General features: G+C 54.1%; 1 protein-coding gene across 3 annotated transcripts in view; it reads left to right on the top strand.

Moving 5' to 3' along the window:
• The window catches only part of OTOF (otoferlin), a 91,236-nt gene that overhangs the window by 36,895 nt on the left and 28,568 nt on the right, over positions 1–25,773 (top strand). For 2 of the 3 annotated variants that reach the window (XM_059407569.1, XM_059407567.1), the window contains exons 4-9: positions 174–273; positions 2,377–2,558; positions 15,154–15,227; positions 16,917–17,043; positions 17,521–17,575; positions 23,847–23,978. In XM_059407569.1, coding sequence (XP_059263552.1) covers positions 174–273; positions 2,377–2,558; positions 15,154–15,227; positions 16,917–17,043; positions 17,521–17,575; positions 23,847–23,978 — 670 coding nt within the window. Of the gene's footprint in view, positions 1–173; positions 274–2,376; positions 2,559–8,724; positions 8,770–15,153; positions 15,228–16,916; positions 17,044–17,520; positions 17,576–23,846; positions 23,979–25,773 lie in introns of all 3 variants that reach the window. The other variant, XM_059407568.1, reaches the window with a different exon arrangement.

The raw sequence follows: 25,773 nt of genomic DNA, 5'->3' as shown, positions 1-25,773 counted from the left end.
CTGTCCAGGACCAGCCTTGGCCCTGGGTCCACCTTCTCCAAACTTAGCCTGGAGCCTGAGCACGCCCTCCATCCCAGCAGCCCCCTCCCTAGCCGGTCATAGCCCTGGGGGATGGCCGTTCCTCCCTCTGGCCTCTTCGTGTGGAACTGCCATGTCTCCCCTGCCGTCCCCAGGCTCATCGGGACCTTCCGCATGGTGCTGCAGAAGGTGGTGGAGGAGAACCACGTGGAGGTGACCGACACACTGATGGACGACAAGAACGCTGTCATCAAGGTGAGTCTGCCCCGGCGGGTTCCCGGACTCACCCTGTATGGGGGCCCCTGGGAGCCTGCTTCACCTGCCTCCTCCCTCTCATCAGGTGGTCGGGGGGAGGCTCCTAAGGGGTGGCGACGTGAGGCAGGAGAAGGAGACTCAGGTCAGATTGCCAGAGCCTCTCCATCTGGGGCACAGTAGGGTCTGCGGTCCCAATGCGGGAACAGCATCTGAAGGCCAGGCTGAGCCCTGCTGGCCACTCCAGGGTATGGTCTTCACTCTGCACGCCTGCCCTCGAGCCTCTCTAAGCCAAGCCACTCCATGAGGGTAGGAACCTTGTTTCCTACTCCCGTTGTCCTGTGGCATCCCAGCACTTCCAACGTGAGCACACGCGGACTGATGATGCCTGGTCTGCAGGCACTCGGCACCTGTCCTAACAAAGCAAGGAGATGAGTCAGCCTGCAGGCTCTGACCCGAGCTCTGCTCTGATGCGTTTGTCGCCTTCGGCTTATTCGTGTCCACTCACGGGCAAGTTCGGCTGTGCTGAGGAGCACAGCCCCCGAGGATGAGCCCCTTAGGCCACCAGCTGTGTGACCTCCCATCTGCAAAGCGAGCAACCTAGCTGCTTCACAGGGCTTGTTCTGAGGATTAAATGGGAACACACAGATAGTACTTAGAAAAGTTAGGCACCTAATAAGGGCTCCATAAATACGTAAAATCATATTAGTAACTGCTATTTCCTGACCTCATTGTACCTGCGTGTAAAGTGGGGTTATATCATGGTTCCCTCACCTGCGTCCCACATAATGGATGACCCTATGTGGTAGCCAGCAGGAGAGCCTCACAAGGCAAGGCTGCAGCCATGGGGAGTCAGAATGGAAGGGATCCCCTGTGAGGAGTGCCCAGAGTGGAGCAAAAACTCCCACAGTGCTTCCCCCGACATCCTGGATGGGAACTGAATTCAGTCGAGGTCAGACAGCTTGGTCCGCAGCAGAGCCCACACTGGGATCCGGAACTTCCAATCCCAGGCCATTGTTTTCCCACCATACCATCCCTGGTCCCATCAACGGGACCACACTGGCTCAGTGTGAAGGACAGGAGGCTTGGGGGTCAGCCCGGCTGGACTCAGATCCCAGCACTAGCACATTCTAGCTGTGTACTTTGAGCAAGTAATCTACCTTCTCTGATACGTCAGGAAGGGTAAGTCGAAGTGTTAAGAAGATCAAATGGGTTTGTAGTAAAGCATTTTAACATGACACCTAGCACAGTGAAGGTTCAGAAAATACGTATAACTTTCCCTTCCCTGGGGGACTCAAGGCTTGGGCATTCCAAAGCCCATGTGCTGAGCGAAGGCTGCCTGTGTGGGTGGCAGGGGCAAGTCAAGCCCCAACCCGTGAGGACAAGCAAGCACTCTGGGAGACAGCCTGACATCCATGCAGGCCGGGGAAGGGACTAGAATGAGTCTTCCCCATGCACCGGGGAGACACTAGAGCTGAAAGGAGGTAAGTGGCCCCAGGACCCAGAGCAAGAAGCGCAACCAGGACTCTCCAGTGCCCAGCCTGGGCCCGGGCTTGGGGCTCCACTTCCCCCCAGAGAAAAGTCCGGTCTGACCCCATAAGTCCCACCTCCAGAGTAGGAGGGTAGGTGTCAGAAGAGCAGGGAGAAGTGCCAGCCCCAGGCCCCTGGAGGCGCCCAGGCCTCTGCTCCGAAAGACTCAGCTCATAGCCCATCTCCAGCCCCAGGAGTGAGGGGAGGTCAGCCTCGCTCTGAGGACAAGGGGGTGATTTTCTTGATTATGTCTGTGGTGGACTTAGAGAGCCCACTGCCATCTAGACTCGACTCTCCAGGGTGGGCTGCCCACCCCGGGCACCGGAGAAGAGCAGAGTCCAGTAGGACAGGACCGGGAGCCTGAATCAATTAAGCTGACGGAGCCTGTACCTCTCGATCTTTCTGAGCCTCGGTTTCCTTATCTGCCAAATGAAGGTGTGGGGGGGACAACCCCCAGCTTGTCTTCCTCCAGCCGGTGAAGGAAGTGAAAGGGCTTTGTAACCATCACGACCAGGCCGCATGTGTCCGTGACTTGCTCTCCTCTTCCCCTGCTCACCACCCACCCCCTCCCTCCAGACCAGCCTGTGCGTGGAGGTCCGGTATCAGGCCACAGACGGCACAGTGGGCTCCTGGGATGATGGCGACTTCCTGGGGGACGAGTCTCTTCAGGAAGAAGGAAAGGACAGCCAGGAGACCGATGGGCTGCTCCCCAGCTCCTGTCCCAGCTCCCGGACACCAGGCGAGAAGAGTTTTCGGAGGTAAGAGGCTGGGCCCTCGGGCGACCCCTCCACCCCCAAAAGACACAGGGAGGATGCCTGGGGCTTGGTCCCCCTCAAAGGCCCCTCTCAGGCTGACTAAGCTCAGAGTACAAAGGCTGAGCTGCTGGAGAGATATAGGAGAGGCAGGAAGGTGTTTCTACAGGGCCCCGCACACCTGTCCCCCAACCCCAGGGCTCACCTGGGGATCAGGCTGAGGGCCCAGACCTCCTACTACCCTGAGGAAGTTCTGGAAGGGTGAGCTCTAACTTGAGGGGAAGAGGCTAGACCCCTGCCTCCTGAGAGAATGGGTGAGGCAGAAAGGAGGGGGCCCTAACCTCTCTGGTCCAAGACCCAGAAGGGCCAGACCAGCCCCTGGCCCCATGGAGGCCCAAGACAGGGAGGCCTTTTCCTGCCACAGTGAAGCCAAAGGTCCTGGTCAGGACATAGCCTCTTTTCTGTTGAGAAAAAGGCATCCGGACATCCTGGCCCCCTTAGGGCCTAGGACTTACACCACAGATGTCCCGCCACACACAGAGGTCAGGATGCTGGGTCCAGACCTGCTCATGCCGAAAGCAGGGTTTTTCAAAAAAAAGGAAATACTATGATATTACTCTTAGAACTCAGAGAGACAGACTCTAAGTTAGTAGGATGTTAGCTTTAGATTCCTAGTTCACTGGGACTAACGCGTAAAATGCAGGTAAGTCAGTGGTGCATCGAACGTCTTGGGGGAGGGATGTCCTCCCAGTGACAGCCTCCCTCTAATCTCCGGCCTTCCCTTTCCAAAAAGTGTATTCAGTCCCTGCTCTGAAAAGACACAGATTCTAAATCAGTGCAATTGAGTTGAGAATGGATATATTTTTATGAGATAAATAGGCTTTTCTTCTTTGTACTTGAACCGCTCCCCTACACACACACACACACACACACACACACACACACACACACACACTATAAAGCTTAGGACCCTGGGAACCAGGTGCTGCGTAATAGTAACAAGCTCAAAGGAACCATGCCTGTGGCAAATACAGCTGACCTTTGACTCTAGGCCAGCTGGGAGCCTGTCCTCTTTCCACTGTGGCCAGCCTGGGGGAAAGGGCGGGCTGTTTGGTCTCAGGAGACCCAGGTCTGAGTCCCGGCTCTGCCTCTTCCCAGTCTTCTGACCCTTGGCCAGTCACCTACCCTCTTCACTGTCTCTCCTAACCTGTAAAATGGGGCCCAGGGCAATGAGAACCAGCCCCCCACACTGTTGTTAGGAGAGCCAGCAGCACAGTGGGGTGGCGAGAGTTGTCCCAGGTCAGGGCTGCTGACGAACGGGTTCTTGGCAGCTCAACAGTGCAAAGGGTCAGGGATTGGGCTAAAAATGGTGACGGGAGGAGCGGGGACCCAGTGGGGAACCAGGGGACATGCACAAAGAGCACCATCTTGTCCCAGCCCTCTGTCCCCACATAAGAAAGCGCTTGGCTTGGCTGGGGCTCGAAGGAAGGACACATGATTGAAGCCACACAAGGGCCACCAAGCGCGGGGAAGGAGCACTGCCGTGAATCAGGGAAGCTAAGTTCTGTTAAGTCCCCTCGTGGCTGCCACTAACTAGCAAAGTGACTTTGAGCAAGTCACCTACCCTCTGGGCCAGTTGCAGGAATGAGTTGAACATCCCGGCTCCTCTCTAACTGTGACATCCTGAGGGACCCAGGGACACTCTGGATCTCGTGGGTAGCACCCACGTGAAACAGGCCTCTGGGAGCTCTTGACCGCTGAGGGCGGCCCTCTCCGGCTCCTGTAGCTCGGGGCAGCTGAGCTAGTTCCTCTCTCAGTCCGAGGAGAGCAGGCCAGGAGGCTGACGGAAGGGGCAGGAGTGGAAACAGCAGAGCAAAATGCCGAGCTTTGGTCCCCAGACCTGCAGAGGACTCCTCCCACCCTCGCTCCGCCAAGGCCACCCTTTCCCATGCCACCCTGACCTTCCTGTGGCCGAGCCCAGGGCAGCAGCCGGAAGCCAGAGCCGGAGGAAGAGTTTTATCCGGGACTGAGAACTGGGAGAGGGCGACAACCACGGTTAGAGCCCTTAGTCTTCCAGATGCCACCACCCCAGGTCGGAGGGGCTGTGTGAGCACGTTGGGGACCGTGCCCTTGCCAGGCCTCACCATGCAGTCGACAATCTGGGTGTGGGGAGAGGTGAGAACATTCGGGAGGACCCTGGGTTGGTGAGTCGAAGCTGGGGCTGCTTTAGAAGTTTAAGATTATCCTACAGCTTTATTCTGGCTGCCTCCATGGGGTCTGTGAGCTCTGGGTCAAGGAGCGTGGGTCCCGACAAGAACATGAGCTTTGGCCTCGAGGCCCTAAGTGTTATGTCTCACCCTCATCACCTAGAGGCCAACCAGCCAGGCCTGTCAGCTCTGGAGTGTGGAAGGAAACCACTGTCTTCTGGACCAGAGAGCCCTCCAGACAGGTTTTGGCCAACAAAGGGACAGGGGGAGGAATGTGTGTGCCTAACCTCTGAGCCCGAGGGAAGTCTTCCTTGCGCACATCGGTCCCTTGCCTCCATCCACTCCTGAAAAGGCCACCACTTTGCAGATAAAGATGCCGAGTCTCTCAGCCTTTCTCGTCTCTCCTCTGGGCCCGTCCCCAGCAGCTGGGAAACCTCATTGCTGTCAAACAGCAGGGTCTCACCTGGTCCCCTGGACCCATGGGGGTCTGGTGTGAGAATCCACTCTTCCCTGTCTGACTTGGCTCAGCAGGGTGCTTGCTGGGGTGGGGGTTGGATCTTGTGGAGTGAAGGGTCAGGAAACAGCCTCTGCCCCAGACTGGCAGAGACTCTTCCAGGGATGACAGAGGAGGTTGATGTGGGGAGGTCCTGGGGAGCCCACACCTCTCCTTCTAGGCCTGGCCCCCCTGGCTGGACCCCGACCATCTGCCCTTACCACCCCAGGAAAGACCTCTCTAGAGGCTCCCCTTACGCAAGGGCACTCACTCTCAAGGCCTTAAGTCTCTTCCTGGAAATTTCTCTCACTTGACCTCAGGGAATGCATGCTGGCTCCCCTGCCCATGCATGCCCCCCAATCCCTAACCCCTAACCCTACAGAAGCAGCCTGTTAACCCTTTCCTGCCACCATTCCATTGATCCCAGGCCCTGGTCTGTCTCATGCCCTCTGAGCCACTCTCTCTACTTCTCTAGTCTCCACCCCAAACTAAGAGCCTCTGATTTTGACCGGCTCTCTGTAAAAAACACCCTGAGAGTTTTCCAGAAGGCCACTTGGTGCCATGGTGAGCACGGCACTCAGATCCCAGCTCTGCTCTTTGGAACCACACTTTCCCACCTATAAGAGGCGCATCCCGAACGCCCCCCAGGAGTGTTCCGATCACGTGAGATGCTACACATGGGTGGGCCTCCGTGGCCCCGGGGGGGTGGTCGGCACCCAGCTGGCATCTGATTCCTTCCTCCTTCCTTTCCAGAGTCTCCGTGTCACCCATCCCCGCTTCCAGCCTGAGCACGATCTGACTTTGTGCCCAGCCCTGTTATTAAGCTCCCCCTCGGCTCTGGCCACCCCACCCTTTACCAAGGGCTCAGCCAACCATGCTGCTGACAACGGGAGCCTCACAGCAGCCCAGACCCAGGGCGGGGTCTCACTTGCTCGCAGGGGTCCCCTCATCTCCCACAGATGTCTGCGCTGCCTAGAAGGAATGGCCCTTTGGTCTCAGGAGCACAAAGTCAGGGTTCTGGGCCTTGCATGTCAGGATGCACCTGCCCCAGTCTCTGGAGGGAGAGGAGACCTTAGCTCCAAACATGTATGCACACTCACAATGCCCGGGTGTTTGCACACTCACGTGCGTGTGTGTTCTCTCGGTGTGATGCCGGGTGCCGTGCTCACGCCTGGCTCTGTGCTCTGCTGCTATGGTGGCTCTAGGAGCCACAGCCCAGAAGGACAGAAAAGAGCCCCAGCTCCTTCACCTTGAAGCTTCTCTTGGGGCTTTCCTGCAGAGTCCTCTGCTCTGTGGCTCTGTCTCCTGATCTTCTGCCCCTGCCGGGCCCTCCCGCCCTCCACAGCCCCACCTCCTTCCACCCAGCGCCTCTGCCTGAGAAGGTTCCTGTCGGGCTCCTCTCTGCTCCGTCTCATCTTGGGAGAGGAAGGGGGGACCAGTTTTCTTGTTCTCCCTATGGATCATTCTTCTCCTCCAGCAGAGGTCTGTGGAAGCTCAGTAGCCCCCCACTCCTGTACCCGGGGCCAGAGGGCAGCAGGGTATCCCCACACCGTGTATCCCGGGGTGTGCGTGGGGCCGGCACAGCCAGCCTCGCCCCCAGAGCATGAACTCCTCCCTGCCTCCCTTCCCCAGGCTGAGCTCCAGAGACGCAGGAGCAGCGCAGAGGAGCCAGGGTCAGGGCCATGCTGGGATATGGGGTGAAGCAATGCTCAGGACACTCTTCCCCAACCCAACCACTTCACCTGGGGTCGGGTTCCCCTCCATCCCCAGACCAGGCCTGAGTGTTCTAGGGAGGCCTGGCGCCGTGAAGCACTTGGGTCCCAGCGAACCCTAGAGTTCCCCAGCGGGCTGCCATGTTGGATCTCCCGCTCCGTGGCCGTTCTCACTGGCACACGTAGAGCAGTAGGAGTGGGGGTGTGAGGACGAAGGGGGCGTGAGACCAAGGCCCAGAGAGAGGGGAGGCTGGCTGAGGAACAGGACACACCGGCCAGGGCAGGATACTAAAAACACCTCCTGGTGGCCTCCAGGAGGAAAGTCAGAGTGGTCCAGGGCTTCACCTCTTGCAACAAAGACAGGGGCCACGTCCCACCCCTATCACTCGTGGCTGAGTGACTGAGGCAGGCTGAGCACAGGCTGGAGCTTTATTATTAATGTTAGTTGTGGTCCTAATCGGACCTAATCAGGGCTGTAGTAGGATTTCTTCACAGAGACTGTCCTTTTCCCTTCGCCATGTCCACACTCAAGACTGTGGGCCCGTGTCCAGCCCCTGGGTAGGCCCAGAGGCCTGGAGCTTGTGAGGAGAGGGCGTGGTGGGCCTGGGCCGGGCGGGGTGTGCTGGGCCCCAGGCACAGGTCCACGCTGGGCCTTGTGGCCTGCTCTGTGCCTGAGCGGTTCCCCCACTGGACCAGCCTGACCCGTCTCTGAGATTTCAGAGCAAAACCCAAAGGGAGAGAGAAAAGGCATCACGTTTTTTGGTTCAGATACATCAGTTCCCCCTGCCTGTTCCATCCTTGGCCAATTCTAGATGATACAGTTCCCCTTCTGGTCCCTCTACTACAATGCTTTTCAGACTTGCCAGGGTTGCAGAGTTCTTTTAAAAATAACAAACAAACTTCCGTCAAAACTTGGATCCATAATTCAAAGAGAGGCAGCCCCTGTTTAGATTACTGTTCAGCCCTCATTCTCATTGGAGCTCCTGCTCCAGGGGAGTAGGTCCCATGCAGCTCTCGGTGGGTCCCAATGGTGTCCCGCAGCCCACGCCTGACCTGTCTGCCCCAAGAACAGCCAGGCCAAGGCTGCTGTAGTAAGCTGCTCTCTGAACAGTGGTCTCAGCCGATTATCCTCATTGCCACAGCATCAGGAAAGCACTGAGAGAACATTCTAGAAGGGTTTTCTGAAAGCCTCCCTAAAGAGAGAGAAGAGCACTGTTCTTACCCTGCCCTACACTCCAGAGTCGTAGCTCTCTACTGCCACGTGCCCAGAATCCCTGTGGCCCACCTTTCCTCCTGGAGGCCCTCAGAGCCTGGGAGCTGGCCACTCTGCTGGAGGAGATCAGGGGAGGGAAGGAGCGGGGTGGCCCATGCCTGGAGGGTGGCCAGGCTCATCTAACCTTTGCTTGAGGCATCTGAGACCCACATTAGGAATCACCAAACTCTTGCCTGGGAATGGAAGAGAGCCGCTGATCCCCTGAGGCTTCCTCCCTCATCAAGGCTCCAGGTTCTCCTGGGCTTGGGGCTGGGAAAGTGGCCACCCAGCCCCATTCCTGTGATCAGGGCAGAGCCTGGGACCATCCGATCCTTGCCCAGCAGGCTTAGGCTGAAGTAAGAAGCTGTGGGGAGAGGGGTTCCTGGGACAAGGAGAAAGCCCCTGGGGAGTGGGGGTCCGCAGGGCCAGGGGCTAAGTCTGCAAGTGTCTCTGGTCCACACCCTCTCACTCACATCCCCTTGTCTCCTCATTTCTCCCCCCTACTCAGCAAAGGCAGAGAGAAGACCAAGGGAGGCAGAGATGGCGAGCACAAGTAGGTGTCCCAGGCCAGGGCGGAGCCCTTGGGGCCCAAAGCCACCTCACCACAGGGTGCGGATGTTGGGATGGCCCACGTCAGAGGGCTTAGGTGTGGGCTATCCTGGTGGAGCCACACCAGGGGACAGCAGGGTGAGGGAGGTCTGGCCACGGGAGGGTGAGGGTCACGGAGGGAGGGGCGGGGGGGGGGCGGGCAGGTGTCTGGGCCTGCTGGTTTCCACTCCCTCCTGCCTCCTTTCAGACTCTTCCTCCACTTCCCTGTTCAGCTCTGCACCCACGGACCAGGCCCTTAGGCTTCCCTGTGAGGGAGGATATGACTGAAGGCAGAGGAGTGGGGAAGACCCGAGAAGCCGATGGCCGCCTCCCTCTAAGATTCAAGGCAGGGCTGGGCAGGTGGACAAGCAGGGCTGGAGGCCCAAGGAGGACAGACTCCAGGCCTGGAATGGCCACAGGGGTGGCTGGCACAGGAAGCCTCAGAAAGCTAAGGGGAGACGAGAAGATGAGAACCCTCTGGTTGTCCATGCCGTCTCCATCACTCAAAAGGCCTCCTGTAGGAGGGAGAGATCGGTGCTGCCTGGGAGAGGACAGAGGTAGAGAACCCAGGTCAGAAGGGCTGGCCACAGGGGGTTAGAAAGGCTCAAGGCCTGGAGCTGATGAGTAGGTCTCACAGAGTTCCACAAAAGCACATGCCATTCCAAGAACTTTCTAGCATCCTGGGGAATGCACAGGAGCAATAGTAGTCAGGGCTGACCAGCTGGAGGGGGCCTCTGGGCCACAGCCCTTTCCTAGAGATGACAAATTTGCATCCCAGAGAGGGGAAGTGACTTGCCCCAGAATAGGAGCAGAGCTAGGATAACAACACAGGGAATTTAGCTTCTGACCCAGAGTTTACTATAGACCCGGGGAGTTTAGAGCACTTGACTGTACTCTAAATTTAATTTAATTCTCCGAACACACTGATGCAAGCTGAAAAGCCAAGCATGTGGTCTTTATTTTCCAGATGGGGAAACAGCTTCAGAGATGTGAAGAGATTTACCCCAGAATGTGATGCCAATTATCTAGAAACTAGTTGACATGAGGACATCATGGGGACACAAGGACTGTGCCTTTAGGGGGTCTGAGGTGATCAGCATGGGTATGCCTGAGACCTCTGCTTGCATCAGGATCCCGGGGGACTCATCGTTGTCCAGTGCTGTAACAAAAGCATACTGAGTTCCAACTCCCACTTGTCACACAAAAGCAAAAGCATGACACGGAGATGGCACCGTAATGGGCTTCAGGGCCCAGGGACCTGAAGGGTCAAGGAGTGTGCCAGGCTCGGAGCAAGGGAAGGGGCCGCAGGCAGAGCTCGTGCCAGCTTGGAGAGGGAGCCAGAGAGCTGAATCCGGCGGGGGGTTGGCGGGGGGTGGGGTAGATGACGCAGATGCTGAGTTGGGAGTCCCTGGATGGGAGAGGTTTCCAGGGATCAGGACGCTTAGATGTAAAATGCCTACATAGGAGGTATGAACAATCCATCCCTCCCCGGGCTCTATCTGGGAGTGGCCTGCTCTAGGGCCCTGCCTGGTTTCCAGCTCCTGGGTCTGTCCCGAGCCAGACCCCCCAGCCACGCAGACCAGCTGCAGCGGGGGCGCCTCGCAGCCCCACCGTAAACACGGGTCCCTAGCGCTACCCGATCTGAATCTCTCAATCTCTCGCCACCTCCAGTCAACACAAGAGATAAAGTCAACTGGCATTTTTTATTCTTCTTTTAATGGGTGGGGCGGGAGGAGGATTGAAAGGGGAGGGAAATGAGATTGCCAAAATTAGAGATTATCAACAAGTTGAAACTCTTTCACTTGGGGAAGAACAGCTCTAAAACCAGTTTTAAATCTCTGAAAGGTTAGAGGGTGGTAAAGCTGGCTAATTTGGAGCTCCCCAGGGGAGAAAGAAGTGGAGGTGTGTGCAAGTTGCAGTAGGAGAAACTGAAGGGTGGGGCCGTGAAAGGACTCACGCTCCCGTGGTCCATGAGCTGCGGGGACGGGGTGGCTTGGGGAGGTGGGAGATCTGTTGCTTGGATCTTGCAAGGGGTTGGCCGCTGGGGAGAGCTGAGGGTCCAGCTCCCTGGAGAACTGTGGGCCTCGGTACACAGGGGCCTCCCAAGCCTCCTGCTTCCCCCAGGGTACACGGGACAAATTCTGAGGCAGGCTCTTGCACGAAGGCTCCTCCTGTCTGCCCAGATTCGGGAAGCGCCGGTGAAACTAACTGAAATTGAACACACTGCGAAAACCAATTCTACAGCCTGCAGCTATGAAATTGGCCGTACTTGGGGCAGGAGAACTAAAAGAAATAAACCTACTGAGGGGCACTTGGAGCACAGGAGCACATATGGAAAATGTGGCTTTTTCAACAACACAGAGAGCCAGAGACCTGTTTCTCTCAAGACAGGAGGTCCTCCTGATTACCCGAGGCCTGAGCTAGAGAGCCTGGGTTGTGAGGACTGAAGGCCATCTCAGGACAGAGCCATGTGCAGCCAGGCCTGGAGTCCACGGTCAAGCATAGCAGCCCCTTAGACACAGCTTCCAGAAGAATACACAGACCTGAATTCATGCAACACCCGGCTCACTACCTCTATTTTGGCCCATGTTCCCAAATCATTCTGAATACCAAGCCCTCCCCTGGGGTCCCAAGTGCATCCCCCCAACCACGACATCCTTCTCATCCTTCTAGATCTGAGCCGTGCAGCCAGCAAAGAAGTCATCGGGTTCAGAAATGAAGAAAAGATTTTACAAATGAGCGAACTAATGTTAAAATCTTTTCTCTAGAGGGAAAGAGTGGTCTACACCGTAGGTGCCTATCATTCTGTCTGCAGTGAATCCACCCACGGGGAAGCCCAAATGTGACCCTGAATCCTCAGAGGGCCCGCAGAGGCCCACCTCCCCTGCTCCTGCTTCCGTTTTCCTGCAGCCTTGAACGAGGAACCCCTTGGTTGCAAAGTAGTTTTTTTTCCCACTGAGTTGATGATTGGCTTGTTTTCTTTGTCTCTTTCTCACTGCATGGAATCTTGAGTAATTGAAGAATGCAATTAGACCAAAGGCAGCATTTTATTTAAAAACAAAACCCAAAATTCAATACACCAGTGCACCAGTCACCTAGTCAACAAATTCCACATTTTGGAAATTTTAGTCTTTAACACAAGTGGATGGTCTTCAAGATTTATTTCTTCTTCTTAAATCTTCCTCAAGATTTATTTATTATGGCCTAAGATTTATTTCAAAAAGCACCTCTGCCCTTTGCCAAGAGGAGCAGGCATGCTGTTTCTGGGAAGCGGTGTGACAAAAGCTGGGAGAGGCAGCTTCTGTAGCGAACTTCTGACATGTCATCGATCAGAAAGCTCCAAAGGGCAGTGCGAGCCGGTGACATCACGCTCTACTGCGCGCTGTCCAGATGAATCAAAGAGCGAGTCTAGGAGAAATGAGCTAGGTGGGGAGCTCATAGTAAGAATTCTGGAAATTACATCAACCCTATATTACATATATCCTTAATTTTTCATTAAGAGAGAGAATGAACCTGTCCAGCCGAGATGCTTAAAATTATGCAGGGTCTGGGGAGAGGGGTTTCTCCTTTGATTGGCTTCAGGGTACAGTAGAGAATAGTAGGAGAATATAGGTTTGGGGTTTGTTTTTTTTTTTTTTTAAGTCTCAATCGTTGCTTCCAAATGTATTTGTTTTAAGGAAGAAAGTGACTTTCAAACTCAAGGGCCATCACTGCCCAAGGGAAACCCCAGGCCCTTTACCACTTGGGTGGGTCCTCGGCACCAGCATCAGGAAGCCACAAGTCCCTGCCACTCAAACCCCCTCCAGGCTTCAGGCAGCAGGTACAGACCGTGTCCCAGGATGCAAAGCAGCTGGATTCTCTAGGCAGGACCTGCTTCGGTCCCAGCACAATGCTGTGACCCACTGTCTCAGACCACTTTCCCAGGAGCTTTGGGGCAAGGGGAACAGGGTTTGCAGGGCAGGGGGCAGCCTGGAGGGGCAGGCGCTGAGGATCGGGCCGTGTGTGATGGCATTGTGTCGGTCCCACACAGCATGGGGTTGGGGACTCTAAGGACGGCACAGCCCAGAAATGGCCAAGAACCATCCATGGGACCATCCAGGAGACTTCTGGGGAATCCAGGAGCGGCAGTCAGAGCAGGAAGGCTGGACAGAGTAGAGGCCCAGACACCGAGACAGGAAGCAGAGTGAGGGCCCACACCAGGCATGCGATCCGTCACAGGGGTCAGAGCACAGCCAGCACCCCTGCCCTTAAGGCCATCAGGCCAGCGTGAGCCAGGCAGGATGATCTATTCTCATGGCTGCTCAGTTGTTCCTGATGAGCTCACTGACCTCTTCGAGGTTTTGTCACCAGCCGTTAACTTTCACAGCAGTCTCTTCCAAAACGTGTGAGCTGATCATTTGTGAACGAGCCCTTTCGTAAGCAAAGCTGGGCAGTCTATGGGACCCAGACGGCACCCCACCTGCAGGTTGTGCTGGCCCATGGTCCACACCTACCCCTACCAGCGCAGGCCCCGGAGACTCTTCACCGAAGTTCCAGATGGTCAGGATGGGATGTCCACTGACGGAGAAGGGCAACCCCACGGCGGCCGGCCTCATAGGCGGGGCTCAGCACATTAACCCCAGCCCTCGGGGCCTCAGAGTCTTTCCTTGGAAAAGCGAATGTCCTTCCCAGGATTGCTATGAAGATGGAATGAGCAAACATCTGGAAGAGCCTTTGGCCTATAGTAGGTGCTCAAGGAAAAATTACATAATCTCTTGCTGGCACATATATACCTCCCCTTATTAGAAGGGGAGAAACTTCCTTTCCCTCTCGTCCATTGTGACGTCCCAGACAACACGATGCAGGCTAGTATGGACTCATCAGTGTTACCCCAGCCTTCCTTCACCTACCTTGTGACTTTTTAGGAAACCATGGATACGCCGGTGTTTCCTAAGCTGTGAGCTGGTGCACACGGAGGGGTTCTTGGTTGTGCTATCACTGAGATGCAGACTCATAGCCCGCCACGTGTTGCCTGGGTGTAAAGAAAGCAAAGAAGAGTAAAGAAAAGGCCTGATTTGGGGGAATAAGATGGACCCCCAACCTGGAGTAGACAGGCTTGAGGGTTTTAGGCCATCCCTACAAGGACAGGAAAGGTTTTGCCCAACCTCACATTACCCGGCATAAAGAGCAGGGGGTCTGGGGAACCATAGTCAAGGCTCCTCAGGGAGCTGTGGGACCCTCTGCTGTGGGTGAGCTCAGAGCTGGAGCCCCCATCTCACCTCCCCCCCTCCCCCAGGCCTACAGGATGACAGGGCTACGCCCAGGAGGAGGGAGCATGGGAAGAAGAGGGAGTCAGGTATCCAGCTCGTGCAATATTGATGGGGTAATGGAATATTGCACTTTACCCCCTGCTGATCCTATCCCAGGTCCCTCCTGGCACCAGGGAACTCAGGCTCAGCGGCAGGGACATCACTGAAGGGACACTGACGGCCCTTGCCCCTTTCCCTCAGCCCCCCTGACTGCAAGGCCCTTCACCTGGGCGCACAAGGCCACACCAAGCCAGAGGAAGAGGTAGGAACTATGGAGTCTGCCATATGTTCCTGGGGGTTGGTCGAAAGGGGGGATTCCACAGTGAGTGGGGACAGGCAGGAGGGGTGGAAGCCAGCACCAAAGACAGATGGGAAAGGACCCATCTCCTCCTTCTCACTGGGGACGGAGGAGATTCAGAGTGCATGGAGAGGTCGGGAAAGACAAGGCAGGCTTTGAGCCACCAGGGTCATTTGCTAGTTTCAGACACATCCCCCACCTCCTCCTTGGCCTCTGCCCCTCTGATCCTGCTCCGGTCCCTCTGTCCTGATGCTTGGTCTTGGGTCATCTGGCTTTCTTTCCAACCAGCTGAGGCGGGATGCCCGGACAGGGAGGATGAGCTTGGAGGCATGGTGGAGCTCGGAGGTCTATGACTGGAAGGAGGGTGCAGAGATCAGCCCAGGCCCCTGGGCCAGAAGGGGAGGGGGGCGAGGGCGGGCGCGGGGGGGGGGGGGGGTCTCCAGTTAAGAGCGTTCTTTCCAGCTGAAGGTCCACTTCTCTGACCGCTGGGCCCTGCAGTTATTAGCAGATAACTAATTCTGCTCAGGGGTGTGAAGGCACGGGGAAGGAGGAGGTGGTAGGGTCTCCTCTGCCCTAATTATCCCTCCTGGCTCCCGCTTTAGAAAGTCTGGCCCCCACGATATCTCGGGACCAGCCCATGAGGGGCTGGAGAAAGCAGCTCCTTTCTCTTATGTGTTCTTTCTCCGGTTTTGCTCTCCTGTGTGTGTTTGTCTTCCTCCTGGCGTCCATCTCCCTTCATCTTGTTCCGGCGCCCACCTCACAGAGCCGGGAGAAGTGTGTTCTCGGCCATGAAGCTGGGCAAGAACCGGCCCCACAAGGAGGAACCCCAAAGACAAGGTAGGGAAACCCGCGCCAGCCCGGCCAAGCGCGGGGAGGGGGGGGGGCATCTCTCTGCACCTGACTGAGACCAAACCCCTCCCCTCCTCAGGCAGCGCCCCAACAGGCTCTCCTGTGATTGGCTGGCGAGGCCACCTGGGCGGGCCCTAGCCTCCCATTGGCTGCTGGCAGAGCCAGGTCCAGAAGGTAGTATTCAGGAAGGGGGTGCTCCTAGCTCTGAGGGTGAGAAGGGCATCTCCTCTGGTCTCCAAGTGAGCAGAACCCTCTGTCGGATGGGCCTGTTTTTGAAAGGCTCCTCCTGCCCTCTCTGCTCCCCCCCCGCTTTTTGCCCTGCATACAGAAGCCTAGAGATTGTTCATTAGAGAAGGAAATAACAAAAAACAAAAGCGGTAGGGCCAGTTACCTATTTCTGGGGGAAAATTAGCAACCTGAGACTGCTTACTCAGTGGCAGGACCCACTGCCCTGCCATTCCCCAAGCCTTCTCACCAGGCTCCAGTGAAGGGCCTGTGGCCCTTCTCCACAGGCTGGAGTGGCCTGTGGCCCTGGTTCCCCGGGGAGCCTCAGCCTGGTGAGAGGGCAAGACAGCTGTTTGAAGGGAGGCAGGGAGGCCGGGCAGGAGACAGGGGAGAACAGGATTGGATAAGGGAGCTGTATGTAGCTTTCCGACCCGGGTTTGTGGACACATGTCCTCCTGCAGGGCTCCTGTCTTCCTGCCTCAGCGTCCCCTGTGTGGTCTACTGGCCCCAGCACCTCTCTCCTTCCTACCCCCCCGTGCCAATTCTAGGTGTGCCCTTCCTTCCCCTTAGAGTGGAGTGTCTCAGGACAATCAATTCTTCATCCCATTGGACTCACATACATCAGTGCGGGGTTAGGTTCCAAATTCATCATCAGCGCTTTTACCTGGGTAAATTACTTCCTAAGCCTCAGTTTCCCAATCCGTGACATGAGAATCATGCCCATCTTGACAGGACATGGATATGAGGACAGGGGATACATGTACAAAGAGCCTGGCACTCAGAGGCCACTCAGTAAATGGTAGAATAGCTGTTGTTCGAAAGGTGTGTGAGTATGGATTCCTCCCTCCCTCGCTTCTTCCCCAGGGGTGTTCCGTTCGTGCCTAAGTAATATACAATCAAACTGAAAAAGAGTCGGGGCGCCTGGCTGGCTCAGTGAGTAGGGCAAGCGCACTTGATCTTGGGGTCATGAGTTTGAGCCCCCATTGGGCGTAGACATTGCTTAAAGGAATAAACTTAAAAATAATCTTTAAAGGGGTGCCTGGGTGGCATAGTTGGTTGAGGAGCTGACTCTTGGTTTCAGCTCAGGTCACGGTCTCAGGGTCCTGGGATCGAGTCCCACGTTGAGCTCTACACTCCTTGGAGTCGGCTTGAGATTCTCACTCTCTGCACCTCTCTCTCTCTCCCTTTCTAACATAAATAAATAAATAAATATTGTTAAATCATTTTAAAAATTATAATTAAAAAAATAAGACATGTTATGATATCAGTTAAAATCAAAGATCCAGATTAGGTAGGAAACCTTTTAGATACTCAGGCCATACCATTCTAAGCAGATGCTACCAAGTAAATCCCCCAAATTGGCTGTTAGCTTCCTGGATGCCAAAGAAAAAGGGGAAAGGCAGTCTCTATCCCACCGTCCAGTCCACCTAAATGGCCTTTCTTCTTCGGCAGCTGAACCGGCTGTGCTGGAGATGGAGGACCTTGACCGCTTGGCTATTCGGCTGGGGGATGGGCTGGACCCCGACTCTGTGTCTCTAGCCTCTGTCACAGCTCTCACCACCAATGTCTCCAACAAGCGGTGAGTATGCAGGAGACCCTCAACCCAAACTGCCCTTGCTCCTTCAGGCAAGACCCTGCTGGGTGTGGAACTGGGGTGGGGAAGAATCAGCCCCCTCCCACCCCAACCAGCTTCTTCCTAACCCTGTCCCTTTCTTCTTTTCCTGGAAGTCTCTCACGCCTCGGTCCCTACAAAGGCAGGAGCCTATTTCCAGGTCACTGAACACCTCCAGGCCACGGGAAATCAGAGAGTTGCCCAGCCCACAGCAGAACCTGTCAACCTAGTATCTCTGTCTCTGTCACTTGTGCCATTAGCTGGTCCTCTCTATTGAGACCTCTGCAAACGACTAATCTCCATTCTGTTTGACAGTCCTGGAGGGTTTGAAGACTATGATTCTGTCCTTCTGCCCTCTGCCAGGGTCCAACCACTGATAGTGCCCACCTCCTCCCCTCCAAGCAGTCCCTTACACCACGCCTGACTGTACATTTTCCTTCTCAGGTCCAAGCCAGACATTAAGATGGAGCCATGTGCTGGGCGGCCCATGGATTTCCAGGTAGGTGGGACATCTCGAGGCTGCATACTCTGTAGACTCTACTCAAGTGGGGAGTTCTGACCAGATGTGCATTATAGACTCTGAGGTTGCATGGATCTGAGGGTCATAGAGAACCACAAGCTGAATGTAAGTTCCCAAAGTAAGCTTGTTTCTGGGAGGCACTCATAAAAGTGTCATGACTAAAGAGGCATAAGCTTAAAGAAGAACTTGAGAACGATGCTTATGCTGGGCAAAACCCTCCCAGGACTTCATTTGTGTTCAGCATTGGACTTCATCAAGTCAGAGGGACCTGGAGAAACCATAAAAAGACCAAGAAGCACCACGACATATTTGTTGGATTATATACATATATTCCAACAATTAAAGTAAGAGCCTCTGAAGAGAGATTTTTTTTTTTTTGGTGTGCTGTTTTAAATTGTTGTTTTCTATTATTTAATGTCAGAAGTAATGTCAATCCTGGTTATCCACAGATGAGAGAATGTGGGTGGTTATTTTTTTTCTTTTTCTTCTCTGTGTTTTTTCCAATTAACACTTATTTTTTCTGTTGGTGAGTTTCTTTTTTCTTTTATTCTTAGATTTTTTATTTATTTATTTGTCAGAGAGAGAGAGAGAGAGGGAGAACACAAGCAGGCAGAGCAGCAGGCAGAGGCAGAGAGAGAAGCAGGCTCCTCACTGAGCAAGGAGCCCGATGCGGGACTCAATCCTAGGACCCTGGGATCATGATCTGAACCGAAGGCAGCGGCTTAACCAACTGAGCCACCCAGGTGTCCCTTTGTTGGTGTGTTTCTAAAACCGGGGACAAACTGGCTGTGATGGGGAGAGATTTGAAGCCGTTGAATTGTTAATGTGCTCACAGCACGGGCAGGATGGGTCGTGAGCATGGCTGGTAGCTGCAGAGGGCCACACAGGGCAACTAAACCCTAGTGCAGCCCCCAAGCCTGGGGGCCTGGTCCTGAGGCTTGCAGGCCACATCCTGATTTTGTCTCTTCTGGCAGAGTCGATCAGAGCCTGAGAAACTGAGTTCTACTAACCCAACCCACAATAGACTAAGCTGAAAGCGCCGAGTACTTATTTATAAACTGGAAGCAGGAAGGCCCAGAGACCACCCATTGCTCTAGACCTTCCCTTAGGGTCTAACGAGACCCAACTTTAGGTCAGAAGACTGGGCGTTCCTAGGACTGAGTACACTCACTGGTCAGAGGAAACAGAGTCTTTAGGAGATGCCACTTGGCTACCACTGTATCAGAACCTGGGCCCAGAATCAGAGTGAGCCTTCTCTCCCAGGTTAGAGATACATCTTTTTTTTTTCTTTTTAATTTGAGAGAGAGAGAGAGAAAGCATGTCCACGTGAGCATGAGCAGGGGTAGGGTCAGAGGGAGAAGCAGATGCTCTGCTGAGCAGGGACTCGAATGTGGGGTTCGATCCCAGGACTCTGGGATCATGACCTGAGCCAAAGGCAGGCGCTTAACCCAGGGAGCCACCCAGATGCCCCCACAGCTGTATCTTTGATACTCACTTCCCAGACAGTACACACTGCCCCATCGTTAAGGATGGCCCCACCCCTCCTCCCTCAGGTGACGGTACCAAGGACTAGGAGGCACCTTTCTTTGTATCCGTTCATCAGTCGTGTTTTGTGTTTCCTCAGGGACATTCCTTGTCTCCCTTAATCCTTGCTTCAGTTCATTTTCATCCAGCTGGCGACCGTCTTTCCAGGTGCTTGAAAATAAGCTCCAGGCAGTGGTTTTAAATGGCTTCAAGCTGTTGGGCTCCCGGGAGGTCTGGGAATGTCGCTCCCTCCTGTCTCTGCCACAACCCAAACACAGAGTATCTGAAGACTTTTCCAGGGGCCTGGGCTCGGGGCTTTGCTCCTGTCTTCTGAGAATAGGAAAATTCCAGAGAACAAAGACCTCCTTGTCTGTGTTTTCAGATGTGTCACCAGCCTGCCACATCGAGGCACATAGAAAATGGAGTCATTGTTGAGCCTATTATCATGACTTACGTTCTCGAAGGCTTGCTATGAGCCAAGCACAATACTGCGAGCTGTCTGTGTGTTTTCCATTTAAGTTAATATAATCCTTACAACCATCCAAATATAGGTATTCCTCCACTTCATAGGTGAGAAACCGAGGCACAAAGAGGGTGAGGAGCTTTCCCCAGGTCACACAGTTATTCAAAGGTAAAGTCAGGGTGTCCAACCGAAGCAGTCAGAGTGACTAATTTCTCTCTAACTGGATGGATCTAATTGGATGGTCACCCCCTATGGTCCGCGTTCATCTTTAGCTTACTACCTACTGCTTTTTTTTTTTAAGGTTTTATTTATTTGACAGAAATCACAATTAGGCAGTGAGGCAGGCAGAGAGAAAGAGAGAGAGAGGAGGAAGCAGGCTCCCTGCTGAACAGAAAGCCCGATGCAGGGTTCAATCCCAGGACCCCGGGATCATGACCTGAGCTGAAGGCAGAGGCTTTAATCCACTGTGCCACCCAGGTGCCCCTCTACTGCTTATTTTTAAAGTCCTTTCCAACTGCTTCCTGACAGAGACTTTAATTAAGCGGGCCACACTTTCTCCCTCCAAAGGCTTTGCAGACATTCTGAATTGAACAGAACAGAATAGTTGTTGTATTTAACCTGGTAACACAGTATTGTCTGACAAGTTCATTCCCATCTCAATCACAATTATGAAAACAGTTTTAGAGAGAGAGCTCTGAGAATGCAAGTGTGGATTTATCCTTGCTTCCAAAAAATACAATGTAGGGAGCAAGAAAACAGCAAAGGAACATCCCTCTCGAGAGAGCTTAGCTTCGCCCAGTCAGAAAGACCTCTGAAAGCGCACCCAGCTGGTGGGAGAAGATGTAGGAAGGACCCTGAGGGCTCAGGACCACCAAGAGGCCATGGCGTGCCCATCCCCTTTGTTTCCACTGGCTAGAATGTATGTCATGTGCAAACCCTTTCTTGATTATTGGCATCTCGAAGGTGAGAAGCCCCAGTGTCATCCCAGGGAATCCGCAGCTTCCCCATCAGAGTGAGCAATGGTCAGCACCTGGCAGAGAGATTCTTGTTGGGCCATGGAATCCTGAGTGTGTTCCCTGCCCTTTCCTCTGGGCACCAAGATCGCATACATTTTTGCCTCCATGTCATCTCGTGACATTGACCATGGACCCCAGCCTCGAAGGCAGTATTGCACCCTCTTCCTCACTGGTCTCCCCGCCCTCGTAGCGCCTCCTCCATTCCAACCTCTGTGCCACCACTGGAGTGATGTTCTCAAAATGCAGATCCAGTCATGCCACATCTTGGCCACCTGGAGGTGAGGAAAGGTAGAGGGTATTACAGAAGGGCAGCACCGATGCGCCTGTCCCCTGCCATCTCCGGTTCCCCGCCACTGTTCCTGCAGCATGATCAGAGCCCGCGGAAGCATGTCCCAGAGCACCATGGCTCTTGGGTTCTCCCAGGACAGAGATGCAGGTTTACACTCTGCCTTGTTCCTTGCAATGGTTTTCATGAAATCACATGGAGATTAGGTCCCTCATCTTGGAGGAGGAGGACTGAATAGGTTTTTACCCTAATAGTCTCCCAGGTCCACTGCTTGGTCGGTTCCTTTGTGGGTCTATTTGCTGCCTCATCTTCCACCCTGGAAAAATCAAGTCCTCTGCTGATGAGAGAATGGAAGGAAAGGATAGCCAGTCCTCTCCCTCAAAATTTGTCTTATCTTAATTCTATTTTTTTTTAAGATTTATTTATTTATTTGAGGGTGAGGAGGGACAGAGGGAAAGATCGAGAATCTCAAGCAGACTTCCCACTGAGCAGGAGCAGGACGTGGGGCTCGATACCACAACACTGAGATCATGATCTGAGCCAAAATCAAAAGTTGGACGCTCAACGGGCTGAGCCACCCAGACATCCCTGATTTGAAATTTTTTTGAAATTTCAAGACCAAGTGATATAGACCCTCCATATAACCCCAGGTTGGGGGTGGGGAAGCAGCAGAAATGACATTCTCCTCCCCCACCAACACCATGCAATGACCCCACTGGCTCACGTTCAGGGTTTCCCTCGGGGTCACCCTTCAGCCAGCAAAGAGCACCCTCTGGAGGCTTTCTCTCCCCGCCCCCACCCTCTGCTCCTTTCAACCCTCTGTCCTCCTCCTATACCCACCCTTTGGGTCCTGAAAAGGAGTAGGGGGCCTCATGGCTGGGCCTCTGAGTAAGAAACATAAAAACTAACCAACTGCTCACATTTAGAAGGTCAATCTCTTGATGTCACATCTTATTTCTTATTAGGCCCAAACTATGTATGTCTCCTTCCCCAGTCTTGAGTTACAGAGTCTTACTTTCTTTCTTTTTCTAATGGAGGGGAGAGGATGGGTTAGTTGTGGGAAAATATAATGAGTTTTTTTTTTTTTTTAAGGCTTTGGCATTTAAAAGTTGCATAGAGGTTAAAACTGTGTGCAAGAATATTCTGGAAGGACTTCTAGTGTCTGCTTACTCTCTTCACAGTCAACTTCTCGGAACTAAGTTAATTAGCTCTATTTCCTTTTTAGCTCCCTGAAGAATCGGTGATCATTAAACGTCTTCAGAGCTCTGGACGCTGAGCTTCATTCCCTTTGGCATTTCAAGTTCCAAATAGAAATCCTTGCTTTCATAGTTCAAGTGTTACTTCAATTAGCGAATGTTCAGTTTCCAGTTCTATATACTTACTTGGCAATGTTCTCATTGGTACCGAAATTTCTATTTTTCTTAACATCATTAGTTTTGATGTGCAGATTTCTTGGGCTTCAGAAAATTTATGAGACTTTGACGGACACAGTGGCTATTCTTTTTTTATGAAAAGGGAAAATAATTTTCTGGAGTAAAATCGTATTTAGAAGTTGCATCAAAGCACAGAGATTAAAATACCAAATCTGCAAATGGGAAGCATAAAAGCAACCCCCACAGTTTCATTAGAAGAATTAGCCAAGGTAAATGCTAATACTAGCTTAGCACAGGCTATTTTGTTAAAATGTTAAAATGCAAGTGTGAGAGAAACAAATGGAACAATCATAAGCTATAGGACCCCACCTACTTGGGAGACTCTGAGAAGTCATTTATCACAAAAACTCACATCTTCTAGAACTTTCTATGGTTTATGAAGCACCTTGATACACAGGACCTTCACATAACTTATGGATAGGTGATGTTTCCACATCTAGCTCAGTGAGCCTCTCACAACTGGTCATGTATAAGTTCTGGGGTTCATTGCCACCCCAGCCCCCCCAAATCTGTGCTTCTTTCTATTTTTGTCATGGCCACCCCAATGGGGACCAGCACCTCTAAATCCAAAGCAAGAACTGATTGCTTAAAATGAAAGTTCAAGAGGGGCACCTGGGTGGTGCAGTCGGCTAAACGTCTGACTCTTGGTTTTGGCTTGGGTTGTGATCTCAGGGTCATGAAATCCAGCCCATGCGTCCCCAGGCTCCATGCTCAGCAGGGAGTCTACTTGGGACTTTGTCTCCCTCTCTCTGCCCCTCCCTACCTCTCTCTCCCTCTCTCTCCAATAAATAAATCTTGAAAGGGAAGGTTCAGAAAAGGTATGCACACATACCACCCCTCCCCCACCCCATATATATACATAAACATTTGTTAGATGTACGAACTACTGGAAAACGGCTTCCCAGCATAGAAGTAAGACTCCAGGGGGCTAGACCCCCCCTAAAAAGACACAGAGCACACAAAACACACAGCATCAAGCCAGCAAAGGTGGCCCATGCTCTCCAACAAAGAAATTAAACAAAAGGAGGAAACCAGGAATGTGGTAAGAAACACAGAGAGCTTTCAGAGGCCCCCAATCTTAAAAAGAGAGATCCTAGAGCAAGAAATTACTTGCACGTTAATGAAGACATAGAAAGCTTAATTCCTGAGTGCGTGAAACCCCATAAGTGGTTTGCAGCCTTCTACTAGGCAGAGCCAGGGAGGCTGGGGGAGTCCTAAAAATCCTGATGCCTGGCCCCACCCGCCCAAGGTTGGACAGGTTTGGTCTGGAGTTTGGGGGGGACACCAGCTTGTTTAACCAGCGCCCTCCACCCTGCAGATAATTCTAGAACACAGGCAGCAGTGATCCAGCCCAGGCCCTTCCTTTATAGAAGAAGACACAGGGGCTTAGTGGGGAAAGAGCCCCGGATCCAAGCGCTCACACTGGAACCCAAGCCCCGTATTGGCTCCCTGCTCCTGGGCTCGGCTCCAGGAGGACCGGCTGCCCGGCTCACGGGGCTCACCTCTGGCTTCCCTCTCCTGCCTGCAGGTCAGCATCACCGTGATCGAGGCCCGGCAGCTGGTGGGCTTGAACATGGACCCCGTAGTGTGCGTGGAGGTGGGTGATGACAAGAAGTGCACGTCCATGAAGGAGTCCACTAACTGCCCCTACTACAATGAGGTCAGTACCTTGTGGCCTTACGTGTGGAAAGGGACTTCCTACATGTGGTGGGAGGCGGGGCTCCAGGCCACCCGAGCCCCATGGGAGCAGCGGGAGCCAAGGGGCACAAAAGGCTCCCAGCAGGGCTGACCTTGGCCCACGCTGTTACAGCCCCCAGCATGCAGATGTGCCGTGCCATGTCCACTGAAGCCCAAGTCTAGATCACCCCCTGACAGTGTTCTGGCCGGAGGCCACCCTTTGAAACAAACCTCCAGCGCTGTCTGTGGGTGAACCCCATGGGGCTTGGCCAGAGCCCTCTGGGTCAGTGACACCATTCAGGAGCGGTCCCTGTGAGCCAGCCTCTCCTGTAAATGCTGCAGGTGCGTCCCCTCATCCGGCCTCCACGAAAGTCGGAGGTTGTTGCCCTCAATCCCATGTGACACGAGGGGACACTGAAGCTCTTGGAGAAAGTCCTTGCCCGGCCGGTAAGGGCCAGAGACGGGGTTCCAAGTGCTCACCTTCCTCCTGGGCTGCCTCCAGGCTGCGTGAACCTCTGTGGGGATGCTTCCAGAGCACTGGCCTTAGGGTATGAGAGAAAAAGTCTGGTTCCTGCTCCTGTTCTTTGCAGCCATCTGAGGCCACACTGAGGTCAAAGGAACTCAGAGACCTTCTAATACTATCTCCGCATCTTATGGAGGAGGAGACTGAGGCCTCAGTGGGAAGGGCTTTGCCCAAGAGCACAGAGAGCGCTGTTGACGAAGCAGGACCCAGCCTGTCGGCCTCAGCCCAGGGCTCCCTCTGCCCCCTCAGATGGCCACCGCTGACACAATAGGCTGACTTTGGGCTCCAGCAGGGAACGGACCTAATCAGCTCTCGTGGGAGATGTCCAGGTGACCTTTAGATGCCTGAGCGTCTGAGGGACACAGAAGCCTGAGGGTTCTAGCCCTCCCTCTCCTGGAGGGACAACCAGTTGGCCTTGCCTGGTGGCTCCAAGAAGTGGGGGTGCCAGGCTGGCCCAAGTGAGGCATCTGTGTCCCGGGTCTCCATGTCTGTGCTGAGGCGTGGTGAGGGCTGGGGGTCCCCCCTGAACTTGACAGGGAGCTCCCCAGCCATGCATCTTCAGGAAGGAAAACTGGACACACTTCTGTCCCCCACAGGGACCCAGGCTAGGGCCCTATGCTACCACGGGCGGGCCTGGTTCTCACAGCTGGTAGCCCATAGGCCCACAGGGCTGGGGCATCCGTGCTCACAAACACCTTCCCTCATCTCCCAGCCCCATGTGGCCACTTTCCCAGGAGCCAGGAAATTCAGCCTCCCCGCCTCTGACCTCACATCAGGGCGCATCCCTGGCCAGCCTAGCTAAGAGTCTGCTTTCCCTTAATGGATCTGGAGACACGTGCCCATGGCCTTCCACGGTTATTTGATAGCGGCAGAGCCACGTTTGGCTGACTCAAGACTCACCTTGCACCAGCCCCAATGCACTTTGTGTTTTGTTCACACTGCCTGCTCCTTCCCAAGGAAACAGAGCAGCTCCCATGCCGTTTCCCCAGCAAACTCCTACTCACCCTCCAGAGCCCAGGCCTAAGGTCCTTGCCCCTGAGCGGACCTACCAGCGTTCTCTGGGTCAGAGGTCGATGCGCTTCTTTCTCTGGGACAGTAACGTCCCTGAACTGTGGTTGGTTCTTCATGTCTCTGTCCCTGGTGGGTTAGAGGCTCCCTGTCTCCTGTGTCACTGTGGCCCAGCCCAGAAGCTGGCTTGTGCCTGGAGGGGTTGGGTAGCACTTTGCTGAATGGATACTCCCCCGAAGGAAGAAAC

The sequence above is a fragment of the Mustela nigripes genome, chromosome 7, assembly GCF_022355385.1.
Source record: "Mustela nigripes isolate SB6536 chromosome 7, MUSNIG.SB6536, whole genome shotgun sequence".
Taxonomy (NCBI): Eukaryota; Metazoa; Chordata; class Mammalia; order Carnivora; family Mustelidae; genus Mustela; species Mustela nigripes.
The sequence above is the reverse complement of the archived record's forward strand: the minus strand, read 5'-3'. Positions and strand labels throughout refer to the sequence as shown.